Genomic DNA, 16979 nt, shown 5'->3' with positions numbered 1-16979 from the left:
CTTCTTGCCCAGATAATTGAATGGCCTCATAATTTTTCCACTGATTTCTAATGCTGCCTAATCTCATTCTTTTCTGTACTGTTTTTTAAATACAAATCTGATTTTATCACAGCCACACTTAAAATTTAAATTGTCTATAAGAATTCCAGACCATGTTCAAACTTCTTAGAATAGCATAAATAATCTGGCTCCTGTATATATCTCTATCTCTACTTCTTATCAATCCCTCATAATGCATTATGCATCCCAAATGTCTCAAGCTTCCTGTCTATAATTCATTTAATTAAAATGTACTCTCACACTGCCACCCCTCTCCACTCACACGTCTATACTACCTGTAGGATACTCCCACCCCATGTTTAACTGGAAACTCCTGATAAACCAAATCTTACCTCCTTTGACCACTTAGCTAGGGCAAGACTCCCTTACTGTTTAGCTGCACAATACCCTGTGCTCATTCTCTACAAAAATATGTTTATATACTTGATTTCCCTGTTAAAAAGCCCTATGATTTAAGCAACCTTATCTTGTTCACCTTAATGTTATTAGAAGTTTACACAACACTTAGTGTGTAATAAGTCCTATAAAAAGGATTTATTGAGTTACTGATGCATTCATCTATTACGATTCATTCAGTAAATATTTATGCACTTATTTTGTGGCAGCCACTATTCAGTGTGTTTAAGCAATGCACAGCACACAGAGCTTATTTAGAGAATGATACCCACTATGAGGAAAAAGCACAGGGTAGTGAGTGAGGAAGAGAGCAGGAAGTAGAGGGATTCCTAATGAGGTTGTCAGAGAAAGACTGAGGCATGCCATTTGAACTGAAAATAAAGTGTTGATAAAAAGGCGCCAGGCCAAAGGCTGTGAGAAGAGCATTTTAAGGGGAAGAAGCAGCAAGTGCAAGGCTGAGCACGATGGTCTAAAAGGAGGCCATAGCTAGAGGAAGATAGAGGAAGCAGTGGAAGGCAGGATGTGAGCTCACAAAGTTGCAAAGTAACAGACTGTGAGGGTGAATCCCTCTTGATTTCTCCTTCACATTCAGGGTGATCCACTTGCACAGCCCTCATTGTCCTGGGACTCACACCTTCCCTCACTTATTTTTCCTTTGGAAAGAATGAGTGGCATTCATGGCTTTGGGAAAAGAAAGTGAACATATATGGCCCCTCTTTCCTTTTCCTTTTCTTTCTTTGGGGTACATCCCCTCAGGGAATACACATAGTCTGATCTTTTCACAGGCATACTAATTCAAGTTTTTAGGTATACATCATGATCTGTGACCAGGTGGTTAAACATGTCTAATTCTGGGGTTGAGAATCATCTGGCACTTTGAGCTCTCTCTGCTAGGACTAACTTTCAATTGTTTCTGAATCTGGGTTGGGGAATAGGTGTATGGGATTTCATCAACATCCAAGATGATGTGTGAGCTTGTTTGTCACTTAACTTAAAGTTCCTTGTTTTCTTTATTAAAATAAAACTTTTATGGCATGATCTTGAGTACTCTTGTATCTTACAACTTATGAAACAGAAGACGAGGAAGGACTTAACACATATTGAGCCACTATTGCTGAGTTGGCTCCTACATGGAGGATAAGTACACCCTAGGGAGTAAGTTGCCTCAGGATCGCTATGTCACAGCCATACTGAAGAGGAAAAAGACAGGCTCGGAGAGGTTAACTAAATGTAAACACCAGGAGTCCATCACGGATATGTTAGATTCTATAGACCTAGCTCTTCTACCACACATGAACAAATTGTTTGTTCAAAACAGAATATATTTAAGTGGCATACCGAATTTAACCAAAGATCAGTTCAAAAGTGTTGTGTCATTCAGAAATGGGAGAGAATATTGCTGGCCCAAGTAAGAAATGAGCATATTTCCCACAGAACTTTTCATTGCAGTCTACCCCTACTTTGGTTATCATTCATAAGAACTCTTAAAGACAGAACATTTTACGCATAAGGACAAATTAAATATAACTAACTTGGAAAGATCTCAAATGGCAGAGAATCTATCATTCCTAGCATACCGATTTTGGAATATTTCATTCCATATCATTGAAAACATGCTATTCCATAGATGTTGTGTCTGAACCATTTCCATGTAGTGACTTAATTTTGAAGGAACTTCCAGAAATCAGTGGTGAAGGCAGGCAGGGGCCTGGGTGGAAAGGGGCAAAGGGGAGGAAAATAGGGAACATCTGCAATAATGTCAACAATAAAGTCAAATGAATAAATAAGTAAGAGATTAGCAGAACACCAGTGATAAATTTTCTATGAGGAAGTACTCAAAAGTTGCTTGCCTAAACCTGTGGAATCTACTTCATTTTAAACATGAATTTGCTAGCTTCTTTATTTGTTACATGTTATCTGTTTTCTTAAAAACATGAAGTTCAAATTTGACATATTAAGATCCCAACATTTAACTCTAACTCTAGGCACTCTAGGCTTTGTTATAATAACACAAATCAAACAGTTTATAAATGTACCATCATACTAGCTAATCCAGCAAGTCAAAAAACCTCCTAAAATCACATCTAATTTAGAATCATATTAAAACACAACCAAAGTCAGGGAAGTGAAAAATAATGTATTCTTTTTAATACTAGAAAGGTGTTTAATAAAGTAACACCCTGCTAAATCGAAACTAATTTATTCTAGTTCTTCATAGGAAGTACACTGAAAGCCTGAAAATAAACTTCTAATTAGAATAAGAGCCTTGGTTTCTGAAAGGCAACTCATTTACCTCTAAAAGCAAATAAGGATTATATTGAGTTGCACTGTATTGTATGCAGAGAATTCTAAAAGTATGAGAAAGAAACCAGCCAGAAGTAAGAACATTTTGAAAAGAAAGAATGTTCACATCCAAAGAAACACAGGTTTTTGCCACCAAGGCTAACAATAAATCATTATAAATATCCATGTGAGCCATAGGATTTATTTATAGTAATGTAACTTGGTTTTTGAATAGAGAAGATTAATAGTGCTTTAAAGGAATTATTAGATGCAAACTAAGAAGACATAACAGTGGATTTCAGATGTAAAGGACAGAACTTCATGCATTAAATCAACATTTGTTTATTTTGTTTACTTTTTTACTTATTTGATTTTGCTTGATATGTTAGTTTATTTTACAAGACAATACTGCTTATGATAGAGTATTCCAAGGAATGATAGCCTAGGCATTTTAATAAGATTTCAAGTACACAGAAATGACATATTTTGTTAGTTTAAAGTAAAACATCTAGTCCAGATCATGCTCAAGCTGAGTCCTTTCTCTTTCCTCCAAGTTTTTTTTTCTACATGAAGAGGTTTTTCTCCTAAATTTGTATTCCCTGGAGCTGCATTTCTTTTTCTATATTTCTACCTTATCTACAACAGCTCTTTTCTTAAACTGAAGGTCTCAAGTGGCTTTTGCATTGGAAATAAGGAGGCAGGCTTCAGCCCTTGCCTGCCTATCAGTCAGCCTTTAGGGAGATCAGTGGAAGCATAAGGGAGGAAATTTGTCATATTTGAATTCTTCTCAAAACAGCTGAGCTTAGATGTTTTAGAGAGGTCAGTCTCAGTGGTGAACAACCACTCTGTCTGAGGGGAATGCTCCCATACTCAGTTCATGCTGCCTTTCTACACAATGTCCCCTTTCCCTTCTCTGTGGATCTTGATGTTAAGGGACCTATTCTAAAGGCTGCTGAGTGATTGAGAGACCTCGCACATGCTGGGCCATCAGACTCCCTTCTTTCTTGGTAAGTTGAATAAACGGCCCAAAAGGAAGTTTCTGTCAGTGTTGGGTGCTTGACTTAAACAGTTCTGTAGAGCAGAGACTGGGTCAGTGATTCTCAAGTTCTCTATCTGCTAGGTCTGAGCGTGCAGAGATTCAGAGCCAGCCCCTTAGAAGGCAGAGGACAGCATGTGTGCACTGACGAGCAGAGGCAGGGGCAGAGGGGGTCACACTGGCTCTCAGAGTGGAAAAGAGGACTCTCAGTTCGCGTTTGCATTTCTAGTGCCCATGCCACCCAAGTGAACTTTTTGTTGTTATTTTTGGACATCTATAAGAATTTGTCTTCTGCCCTGACCCTGATTGGTGTGGCTCAGTGGATTGGATGTCATCCTGCAAAGCGAAAGGTTGCATGTTCAGTTCTCAGTGAGGGCTCATGCCTGGGTTGTGGGCCTTGTCCCTTGTTGTGGTGCATGTGAAAGACAACCAACCGATTGATAAGTCTCTCTCTCATTCTTGTTACTCTCTCTCTTTCTCCTTCTTTCTCCCCTCTCTAAAAATAAATAATTTTTAAAAAAAACTTCTGTTACAACTTCCCAACAATTTTGTTTTTATATAATTGAATAGATTCAATTAGAACAATATAGTAGATGCAAGTTACACATTTTTTAAAGAATCCATTGGTTCATGGTTAAATCAAATGTTTCTGTAGTCTAGTGGTTCTCAAACTCTAATGTGTCTTAGAATTACGAAAGCAATTTAAAAATGTAGATTTTCAGGCACCAGTCATAACTTCAAAATCAGAATCTCTTAGGCTTTTAGCAAACATCCCAGGGAACTCTGAGCTGTAAGCTATGGGCCACACTTCCAAAAACCTTTCAATCTAGGCCACTGAAAGATTGCACATGACCATAATTTTGCATTTTTTAACATTACATCCTTGGATGAGGTATCACCTCATACTTGCTAGAATGGCCACCATCATTAAATCAAACAACAAGTGCTGACAAGGATGTGGAAGAAAGGGATACCCTAGTGCACACTGTTGATGGGAATGCAGACCTGTGCAGCCACTATGGAAAACAGTATGGAGTTTCCTCAAAAAATTAAAAAATGGAACTGCCTTTTGACCCAGCAATCCAACTTCTGGGAATATATCCTAAGAATCCCAAAGCACCAATTCGATACAATATATGTACCTCTATGTTAATAGCAATGTTATTTGTAATAGCCAAGACCTGGAAACAGCCTCCGTGCCCATCAGTAGATGAGTGGATAAGAAAAGCTGTGATGGAAAAGAAACTGGGACTCAGATCAAGGGAGTGGACCAGAAGGAAGAAAAAAATGAACAAACAGAAAAGAATGAAGAAACAAGAATTCAAAAAAACGAGGAGAGGCTTAGGAACCTCCAGGACATCTTTAAATGTTCCAACATCCAAATTATAGGGGTACCAGAAGGGGAAAAGGAACAGCCACAAGTGGAAAACATATTTGAACAAATAATAAAGGAGAACTTCCCCAGTCTGGCAAAGGAAATAGACTTCTAGGAAGTTCAGGAAGCTCAGAGAGTCCCAAAGAAATTGGACCCAAGGAGGAACACACCAAGGCACATCATAATTACATTAGCCAAGATTAAAATGAAGAAGAGAATTCCAGAAGTAGCAAGAGAGAAGGGGACACCTACAAAGGAGTTCCCATCAGACTGTCAGCTGATTTCTCAAAAGAGACCTTACAGGCAAGAAGGTGTTGGAAAGAAGAATTCCAAGTCATGAAATCCAAAGACCTACATCCAAGATTGCTCTATCCAGCAAAGCTTTCGTTTAGAATAGAAGGGCAGATAAAGTGCTTCTCAGATAAGGTCAAATTCAAGGAGTTCATCATCACCAAACCCTTATTATATGAAATGTTAAAGGTACTTATCTAAGAAAAAGGAGATAAAAATATGAACAGTGAAAGGACAGCAAACTCACAGTTATTAACAACCACACCTAAAACAAAAGCAAACTAAGAGGACAGCTAGATCAGGGATGGAACCATAGAAATGGAGATCACATGGAGGGTTAGCAACAGGGGAGTGGGAGGAGAAGGGGGGAGAAGGTACAGAGAATAAGTAGCATAGACGGTAGGTAGAAAATAGACAGGGGGAGGACAGGAATACTACGGGAAATATAGAATCTAAAGAAATTGTGACACATGGACATGAACAAAAGGGGGGGAATGGTAGGGGAGGGGTGTGCAGGGTGAAGGGGGGAATGGGACAACTGTAATGGCATAATCAATAAAATATAATAAAAAAGAAAAGCTGTGACACATTTATACAATGGAATACTACACAATAGTAAACAAAGATGGAAGTCTTACTTTGCAACAGCATGGGTGCACCTGGAGACTATTATGCTAAGTAAAATAAACTAGTCAGTGAAAGACAATTACTGCATAATCTCACTTATATGGGGAATCTAATGAACAAAATAAACTAATGAGCAAAATAGAATTAGTAGCATAGAAACATGGAACAGAGTGGCAAGTGTCAGAGGGGAACATGGAGGAGGGGAGGGAGAGATGAAAGAAGGTGAAGGAAATGGCAAAGAACATATATGCAACAGTGTGGGGACTGACTAAGGGGGTAGCGGCTGGGTGGAGCGGGGCAAAGGGGGAAACATTGGGACAACGGCAATAGCATATAAATTAAAAATTATTGTCAGGTGTTCTCAAACAAATCAACACTAGGGCTTTGCCAGTTTACACTCACTTAATTAAATGTTTCCCATTGCAGTAAGGGAAAAATCATTATTTTTGTTATAATTTGCATTTCCCTGATCACAATGAAAGAGAAACCTTTTATCACTTTTGTATTGACTATTGGTATTTTCTGATGTGTCAATTGCCTTTTTAAATGATCAGACCATCAGTTTTTTCTGAGTTGCTTTTTTCTTTCTGGATTGTCATGAGTCATTTTTTATTGAGGGAACAAATCTTTTTTTTTATTTAAAAATTTGCATGGATGAAACTGGAAAGCATTATGCTAAGTAAAATAAGTCAGGCAGTGAAAAACAAATACCGTATGATCTCACCTTTAACAGGAACCTAATCAACAAAACAAACAAACAAACAAGCAAAAAATAAACAAAGACTTGAAACTGAGAACAGGCTGACAGTGACCAGAGGGGAAAGGGGAGGGAATTTCAGGGGGAAAAGGGGAGGGATTTAAAGGAACTAGTATAAAGGACACATGGACAATAATGGAGGGGATGGAAACGGGAGACAGGTGAGAAGCACTCGGCAGGGGTGTGGGCTGGGGTGTAGGGGGAAAGGCAGAAAACTGTACTTGAACAACAATTAAAATAAATTAATTAAAAATTTATAAGCTTGGATTTCATAAAATAAACAACAATGAAACCCCTTTCCCATTTCCCACAGATAGATTGCCTCAGTTGGAGTCCTCTTGAAATGTGAAGTTCTAGTAAGAAATGCCTTTTAGAAATTAGTGATCAAATAGCCTTTGCTTCCCATGAGATGCTCATAAGAGTTCATTAAAATAATGATAAAATGACTTCGTTAAAAGTAATAAACAAATGAATGGATAGAGTATAGAAATAAATAAAAAAGATAAAACACGTTTCCCTTTTAACCACATTTGCCAGGAAACCAGAACAAATCTGATTCTAATGCCCACATATTCTATTTCCAGCATCATTACATGGGTTCTTGTGATAAGCCACACAGATCATTTATGAAAGAAATTTACCTGTAAAGGCAGATCAACATTTTTTCAGCAATTTGTTACATTTACTTGAGCGTGTAGGTTTTAACTGACATCCATTTATTTGATATATATTACTGAATTCTAGTCTGTATTAAGTTTATTACTAGGCACTTTGGGGGATGAGAATGGAAAAGGTCCCAGGCCCTAAGGACTTAACATCCCTTCTGAAAGGAAACAAAACACATCTACCATTAGCTAAAATGCAAGCTATTCATACAGGGTTCTGGGACTCCAGAATGAGGAACAGTTATTTCCAGCAGGAGAATCAGGACAAATTCTGTGGAGGAGGAAAGCTTTTATACCCAGTAAAATGGGCAAACAGTAGGAGTGAAGAGAAAGACATAAACAGAGGGTCATTCTGATTTTTCTCACTACCTCCCCACATAGTATCTTGAGCTTCTTCAAGCACACGCCGCATTTTGTAGCTGCACATTCGTTTGGGTAATTATGTATTCAATTGCCCTATCTTCCTCCTCTAGATTATATTCTCCATAATGAAGGGATGTGTGTTTCAGTCACCACTCTACAATGTACCCACAGGACTCAACAAAATTCCTGGAGTAGAGCAAATGTGTACTCCTGAGTGAGTAGTCAAGACTCTAGGATTCCATAACGTTTGGCCATTTATTAGTTCTGCGATCTTGAGCCTTATATCAAAGCCTCTATATCCTCATATGTAGCATGGGGTTGTAATAATTATTTTTGTATAGGGTTCAGATAAGAAATAGGATAATGAATAGATGCATAATAAGTTACAGCTATTACTAATTTGGTAGAAAGGGGCAGTGAGATGAAGCCAAGCCCTGTTGAAGTTATAGCCTGTTATTGAAAAGAGTTAGAACTTGTCCAGCTTGGTTATCTATAGGACTATACAGGTTCACCAGGTAGGCAATATGGCAAGTTCAATTGAAACCAGGTATCTTGACCTGGTCTTTGCCGCTACTGGAGGAGGTGAGCAGGAGTGCTTCCCTTGAAGATCCTCATTTACAGATCAGGACTAATAGAAGAGCTGTTTGTTTGTCATCAAACTGCCCTGCCAGTTAGTGAGAGTGCACCCCTGAAAGCAACATGTAACATTATCTGTAACCTGCAGCGCCTGTGTCACAGCTCTGAGAGCACCAGTCTTCAAAACCTGCTTTTAAAGTTTATTTATTTATTTCTAAATTATAGTTCACAAGCAATATTTTATTAGTTTCAGGAGCACAACATAGCAACCCAACATTCATATACCCTGCAAAGTGAAAACTTCAATAAACCTAGAAACCATCTTCCACTGTACAAAATTATTACAATATACTGACTATATTCCCTTGCTGTACCAGGCTTCAGATTTTGAATCGGTAATAAACAAACAAGATGAGTTGTGCTTATGAATATGAGAAGTAACTTGTGGGATGAAACAGGCAGGCTTCGGAGTCAGAGAAATTTGGATCCCAGCCCTGGCTTTGCCTCTGACATGGTGGGTGAATTTAGATCAATGACTCCATCTTTCTGAGTGGGGGTTCCTCACCTGTTAGTCATAAACAATTAGACCCACACCCTGGGGTCATCACAGAGGGTAAAAAACCCCAGCTGGTGATACTGTGAACTCCAAGTCTCTGTAAATGTACATCAATCTCTGGCCCAGAAGGAAGAGGAAGTAGGGAATAGGAGTAAGTGTGTGGGCTGAGTGTGCTTCTCCATCAGCTACTACTTGCACTAACATTCACTGTGAAGAAGAAGTGTAGGTAACACTGACAAGAGTCCTGACCTCTGAGCAGCAGTTCTTATCCGTGGTGTTTCTCCACATCTGGATGTGGTCGAAAGCTGTAAAAAATGTTTTGTTTTTGTTTTGTTTTGTTTTTTGCCAAATCAAATCTAGTAGAGACAAGCAAAAGGTGGGGGGGGGGGGACATGAGAGGAAAAACTTAAATGAGAGAATTTTATCTATCTCTTTTTCCCCATGAATTAAGAAAAGGGTCTTTTATGAATTTTATTAGCAGAATGCCTCCATTTGGCAGGAGTATGACTAAAAAGTGTAATCTCTAAAAGTCCGAGTGCTTGTCACTCCTCCTACTAAATTTTCAGGAATGTTTATTGAGTACTGCTAGCACTATATAGGGATCTGTAGGCTTAGGAGGTGTGTCACCCCCAGGGCAGCTTATACAATCAAAGGCACCTATACCTTATATAATGGAGTTTAGGCTTGGCCAAATACGAGGTCTGTCCAGAAAGTATCCGTCCACATTTTTCATACTATGAAAAAGGCATATTTTTCACAGGAAGACAAATACTATGGGAGGACTGTTATCTGCCACCTATGGATGTTGGACCAGCTGCCCCACATCTCCACCCCTCCTATCGGTCTCTTTGTGGCTTCTGCATATGCTTACCTATATGAGTTCTGTTCAGCTGGACTTTAGGGGCTCTCAATAATAGTTGTTTTGTAGTTTAGTTATAGTTTTGATGTGGTCGTGGAAGGATTCAAGTACCCTACTTACCTATGCCACCATCTTGACCAGAACTCTTGAGAGATTTAATATTGCAAAATTCCCTTGAACACGAAGATTCTGACTGACGTGGCTGAGGTGAATATCTGACATCTACATATTGAAAAAAAGCCCCACAGAGCTGAGAATCTCTAAATGTACAAACTGTTGCTATTATTAAGCAAACAACATTGGGCACCTCAGGAAATTATTTGCTGTATAGGATAAAGGAAGAATGAGAAAAAATAATTAAAAATGTACCAAACAATGGATGGTAAATGGTTCTTGATTATGTGCCTAATTTATTGCTGGGACTTAAAAACTACAGTGGCTACAACAGGACCACAACTTGATAAATGTCTGGTTTGCTGAGAAGAACATGAGACTACCATTAATCATTCCAAAAAAATTTCAGATGAGGAAGAGTAAGAAGCCAGGAAGTATGGCTAGCTTCTAGCAAGAGAGTATTCGTGGCTTGAATACTTTTAAGTTGTAATGATTTAGCTCATGAATCCAGCAAAGACAAAATAAAACCTGATACAAGTCATCCATTGCTAAGATACCAATCACTCCTGGAGCATTCCACCCCTTGAAATTACCTTGGCTTTCCGAGCGTTTTGGAATTGATTTGGTTTGGAATTCACATAAACTATTAAATCATAATGTCTTGGTTTATTTAAGGGGTCTCCAGGTGATTCTATTATGCAGCAAATTTGGAGACCCTGAGAATAAACTCTTCTCAACATTGATGACCCAACCTAAAACCACAGCTATTAAAAATGAAAGGAAGCTCGTCCATCCTCATTAGTTGAGGTTGCCACCTGCTCAGGCCTGTCCCTCTTCAGATCTCTCAGTTTAGGTTAAAACACTTTTTTTCACTTCATACCTTACCACACCCATGTCCCCACCTGCTGTTCTGTCCCTAGTCCATGATTCTTACTTTGCAACTTAGACTATTCATTGCCTTGCTCAAAACTTTCTAATGACCCCCACCCCAACACACACTAAATTACATGCAGGTATCACCTGGGAGCTTGTCAAAAGATATAATTTCATGGTCTGTCCAGGTCAACTGACTCAGCCTATATTTTAATAGGACCCCCAGGGGACTTGCGTAATCAGTTAAGTTTGTAAATACTGCCTTGGAACACTATTTCTCAAAGGATCTTTTGAAGGACACTCATTAAGGAGAGAGAACCCACTGCCTAGATTCAAAACCACGCCTGCCTCTCTCTTCACAGGACATCTATCCATTCAAAAGAATATTTACTGAGTGACAACTATGTCCCATATTATGCTAGGGTTAGAAGATCCAGCAGCAAAACTAACGAATTTGTCCCTGAATTCATAGTCTTACAGTGAGCAAGGACAATGTTAACAAGGAAAGAAAAGTAAGGGAGCATCATGAAGGAAACATGTGGGACTCCGCGGGATGCTCTAGTTAGTGAAGTGGATATGGGCACGGTCTAATGCAGTTTCGGAGATGAGCGCAGCGCTCCGGAGGAAAGGCTGTTACAGCAGGTCCTCACACACAGCAGGTGGAAAGGCTTGGAAGAACGAGAGAAATGCTTGCCCTGGGCCTACTCCATGCAAGGCATTGTTCTAACTGCTTTCCTCATATTTAGGTGCTTTACAGATGAGGAAACTAAGGCAGAGAAAGACTGTATAATGTACTGACCATCACAGAGCAAAGTTTGGAATTCAACTCTGTCAATCTGGCTACATCATCTATACTCTTAGCCAGCACACTTTCAACATTTGGGCTCCAAAGAACATAAAGCATTCAAGAAGCTGAAGAAACACACCACATATCCAGATTTCAAGCAGTTTTTGCTCATGTATCTATGGTCCTTTTTATTATAAGTGGGGAACACATCACCATTTAGCAGCAGCTTCCTATAACTCAAACTTTGAAGAAATACCTGATAGTTTAATTTCTGACCATGGAATTGAAAATATGCATTTTAATAATGCTTCTGTGGCATTTAGAGGCAATCAATTGAGAACCATATGTTTCGAGGTACCATTTTCTCCAATAATCTCCTCCTTCTCATAGGCCCCCCCAGTCCCCAAACAACCCATGGTTACTTAATAATATACAGAGGTGGGCAAAAGTAGGTTTACAGTTGTTCATATGGAAAAATATATAATAGAGTAAATAATAATACAAGAATAAACTCTGTTCTGTGTACTCACAACTGTAAACCTACTTTTGCCCATCCTTGTACTGGTCCCAAGATACAATTAAACATGAGGATAGGTGGAATTAAAGTGGAAAGCTAGAAGAAATCTGAAAACCAAGTCTTTGCTGCACCAGGTCCCTTTGGGGCCAGACTGAAAAGTAGTATCTACACTTGAAAAATTGGGGGCAAAAAGAGACCACAGAGGCTTGGAACTATTTTCATTTCAACTCCAACATTTAAATAACTAAGTGGGTTTCTGGGAAATGGAGTAAAATTTCAAATTGCTGGAAGAGCAATTATCTCACATTCTCCATCATTAGCCAGTGCTAGGAGAAGACTCTTGGGCAGCACAGGGAATTTTCTTGAATGTAAATACATGCACTAGCAGTAGCTTAAGAAATCTCTGGCTGCAAGGGTGCACTGGCTCAGCCAAACTAATATACCTCCTGAGTGTCAGGGGACCTGGGCAGCTCCACCACCAATATCTGGCTGCCAGCAGGGTTCTTTGCAATGCAGTCTTTTCCTTCTTATAACCACTTAACAAATGAGTTATGGTTATCTTCCCTGGGGAAGAAACTAAAAGAAGTAGCTGAACCTCAGTAAAATTCCATCATCACAGATTATTTCTTTGTGAATTTTTCCAGTATTTATCTTTAAGAGTTGGAATGTTTTTCAGGTTCATTATTATTGAAATTATTCCAAAAGTCAGTTTTGTAGATGCCACCTTTCAAATGATTCAAAATATAGACTATAGATTTTCGGTCTCACTCTGTCTGGAAATGACATTCCCTTGACCACTCTGAAGAAACCCCATTCAATCAGTTCACTTCCTTCCAAACTTCATTCACAAAAATAAGTCCTGGAGAATTTGTAGAAGAGATTGTTGTTTCCACCCCTTAAAATGTCAGATAAATATTTCACTGTATTTTCAACGCTTTTTTGCATTTACTATATTTATTTCTGATTCTATCCATAAGCAAAGCTCATTGGATGTAACTTTATTAATGCTGTGACAAAGAATCATTAAGAAGATGAAGTCGCACATTATAAACACTTTGTGCAGGTGCCGGGTCACTGCAGACTCAGACACTGACAATGATAATATTCAACAGCTGTCATTACGTTTTGCCAATCACTGAGAGGTGACCTGAAACGGCAGTCAGAAAAATATATCAATGTTGGCCATTTTGTCATGTCACTCCCATGAAAATATGTGACAATCAAAGTACTTTTGGAGGATCCCACACTCACACATTCATAAGCCTGGAATTTTGCAAAGAAACATGTTAGTGATGTGGGCGTCTCTGACAGATTCTGTCTTTGCAAAGCCACAGAGCAACACGTCCTCCCCCCTTCCTCTGGGAGATCACTGCAGCGATAGCGAGGGCCATGCCTTGCTTGGGAGGGCTTCATGAGCAAGGGAAAGCCTTGGATGTGTGGGTGAGGCCCAGTGTCCTCCTGCTCTGTGCACTCAGCTTAATATTCTTCCCATCCTTCCTTTTCTTGAATGGGCCTCTTTTCTTACTATGACAGGAGTAAGATCTATAGAACTAAAACTAAGGTGTGAGACTAAGGAAGAGGAACTAAAGTATTAACTCCTGGACTTAGGCTTAAATGGAGCTTTGGGGCTAGGAAGTATTTATGTTTCCGTGTGGACTAGCTTATCGAGGAACTGTCATAATCATGGGAGGACATACCTGTTCTAAGAAAGACGGTCTTTAACCAAAGTGCTCCTGTGTGTTTATTAGGACTTGGTATTAAATTTCCTGGATCACAACCCAGTAAATACACCCAGGTGTATAAAGCAGAGCCATTAAAAGTAAAGAAATCCAAGTCTTGTACTGCCAATTTTAGTATCTGTTCAACAGTTTCAAACTATTGTCTACAGGTTTATATTTATCAGTGACATAAGCATTGTTCTTCAAGCCTTATATTCCAGTGAAAATACCTGGTCACGCTCCAAGCATACAGGAGCAATAAAGAAATCACAATGGTGATGATGGTTGATAAGGAACCACACGTAGGTGGTTCAAAATGCTACAAGAGGATTAACGGAAGATGAGTCCTCCCACAGTGCATGCCAGTGGAATTATGGCACAGAGCACCTGATTACATCTTCCCTGCCTAGTTCTGATGGATCTGGAAATCCAAGACTTCATTTACAAATGTTACACACTTTGTCCCCAGGACAGCTTGCTAATGAAAAAGAAGGGGGCTCACATTCCAGTCTCTCACTCACGTAGCAGTTGGGAAAACAATGAGGTGGCTAGGAAATGAAACACTAAGAAAACAGCATCCACCTACCTGATTGGCACAGCCTTGGGCAGGGCGTCCACTCGCTGAAAGCGGTCACAATACAGTCTTTTTTGCATGGGAGGAGACAAGGGCGTGCTGTTTCCGGCCTAGTAGAATCTGGACATCTGTCAATATCAAGAGATCATATCAATGCCTGCTGAGGAAAGTGCTTTACCATAGAACTGTAGGATTTCAGAACACAAAACATTGCCTTGTTTTTTTCTCGTTAACTAGAGGAGGCAAGACAGACCCAGGAAGGTGCAGATACTTGCCCAAGGGCTCAGAGCCAGAGGCGGAGCAGAAGTAGACCTCAGACCCCTAGTCCCAGACACCACACTTTTCCCTAGACCAGGAAAAGAACAATCCCTGAAACTAACTAAACACAATGTCGAGAAAGTGTCTCCTCAACAGCATCAGTTCAAACAACATTTTTTTTTCAGAATGAGCATATATTTTTTGAAAAGTGTTTTATGCAGGATAATACATTAAATCAGTAATATCCTTCAAAAGGGTGAGGAAAATATGACACAACATATGGATATATTGGGAAAGAAAAATCACTGAAGACCACCTAACTGTATTACACAGCTTTGATTATTAACATAATTTTATAATAGTTAAATAATTGCCATGTGTCTCTTTAAAACATGCAAGCACAGAGATTGTCCACATTTCAAATACTAAGAAAAAGTAAGAGATGATAATATTTGGGGGAGAAGAAGAAAAACAGGCCATCTAAGAAGGGAGAAGAATCTAACTGATATTAGACCCCATTGATTTATGCAGTTCTGAAAACTAAAACATTCTCTTACTTTTAAATCTTTGCAAACAATACACGGACAACACATGGATACTGAATTGGGCTGTGGAATAGAATGCACTTATCACTCTTGCCACCATGAGGTGAAGACACAGTGGGCAAAGGACTGGGGGTCTTAAAAGAAAATAAAGTGCAGGCTTGGATGTCCTGATGTAATAAGGCAGGGGGTCAGAAAGCCAACCTACACATAAAAAATAAGAAACAAAGTCAACATTGTGGGGATCCAGGGGAGGAATTAATGTAAATGGGCTAGGTTCATTGAGTTCATAAAAGGAATCAATAAATGCACAGTTTCAATTGAGATGGGTATATAAATGACATGTGAAAAATATATCACATAGCATTAGAACCTAAACCTCAGAAAGGTAACACAGACAACAATATATAATCAGGCTGGTTTGTATTTGTATAAAGACACAATGGATAGATAAGAAACTAATAAAGCAGGAGCCAAAGGCAGGGCAGGAGGCAAGGAGGGGGTTCATGAGAACAGGGGTAGGTTAAGGCTTCTTGTTGTTGTCACTTTATATCTCCTTGTATAGTGTTAATATATGGGAACCATGTGAAGGCTTACCCAGTCAAAGCAAAGGAGATGGGGGGGAGCAAACCACAGCAACTGTGAAGAAGTGCTTATATTTGGGATGTGGAATACCAAGCAGAGTAGGAGATGGTTGGTGGCTGGTTGCTTCCCATCATCAGTTTTTTTTTTCATCAGAAACAACAAAAAATGTATTATTTTTGTTCTACTGTGGAACACAACATACTTTGATGAAAACTGAAAATATATATACACTCACAGAAAAAGATTTGCTCAATTAATTAGTAGTGACATTATTATTAATCATACTTAATACACACAAAAACCTATTAAATAGTTCAATTCAATAAACATAGAAATAAAAAGAAAAAACTGTCTTCTTAAAGTGTCTTTATGAGGGTATAGTGTTATTTAAATAAGCAATGCTGTTAAGGAAAATATATGCCAGACTTAAGTTAAAATAGCAAAAAACACTAAAATCATTCCCAAGTTCTTTATTCATACTCTGATAGCCACTAAAATTAAATTGATCTGCTATTACTGGAAATGAACGTACAACTCAAGCCAACTTTCTGTGTATGCAGTAGCGGGGGAAGGCCCACACTCACCCAGTACTCACTGCCTCATACATTCACATAAGAGCTTAGAAATACTTGTGGCACTAGCTTTAGACTTTCTGGAGAAGGTGGCTAACGCTGCAGGGCCTTTCTTCACTCAGTTAGGAGAGAGTGTTAGTTTTTCTAGAGAAGTGACATTGTCTACTTTATTTACACTTTGTCAGTATCATCACAGTAAATATTCACTGAGCCCAAGGTCAACTCTCCACAATATGGCTGATCCCCCTTTTCTCTGTGTTCTTCCACCAAGTGCACACGTAATGGCATCATCCCCTCAGTGGCAAAGGTCAAGCTCAGGTTACAGTGCTTTTATAAAGGCCACACACCGAGGGCCCCCCTGGAACTTGATTTTTGGTCTCTTGGAGCCAACTATTCCCTTGTAGGTAAAACCGTCTTTTTTTGTTTATTTCTTCTTCCAAAAAGGGCAGCATTTTCTTCATGTATTCAACTTTCTCTTCCCTTCTGTTTACAGGTTGTCTACCACTTCAAGGATTGGCACAGTTCCAATATCCATAAATGTTCCTTAGTCTTTAAAAATATTCTCTTTGACCATTAGCAACTTATGTGTCATCTG

General features: G+C 39.0%; 1 protein-coding gene across 1 annotated transcript in view; it reads right to left on the bottom strand.

The window, feature by feature from the left end:
- THSD7B (thrombospondin type 1 domain containing 7B) overlaps positions 1-16979 on the bottom strand; it is a 618064-nt gene that overhangs the window by 396519 nt on the left and 204566 nt on the right. The window contains exon 9 of the mRNA XM_037030021.1: positions 14440-14555. Coding sequence (XP_036885916.1) covers positions 14440-14555 — 116 coding nt within the window. The remainder of the gene's footprint in view (positions 1-14439; positions 14556-16979) is intronic.

The sequence above is a fragment of the Sturnira hondurensis genome, unplaced genomic scaffold (genome assembly GCF_014824575.4).
Source record: "Sturnira hondurensis isolate 20B ecotype Veracruz unplaced genomic scaffold, ASM1482457v3 Scaffold0000256, whole genome shotgun sequence".
In the NCBI taxonomy this organism is placed as follows: domain Eukaryota; kingdom Metazoa; phylum Chordata; class Mammalia; order Chiroptera; family Phyllostomidae; genus Sturnira; species Sturnira hondurensis.
Note: the sequence above shows the minus strand (reverse complement) of the source record. Positions and strands in the feature narration are given on the sequence as shown.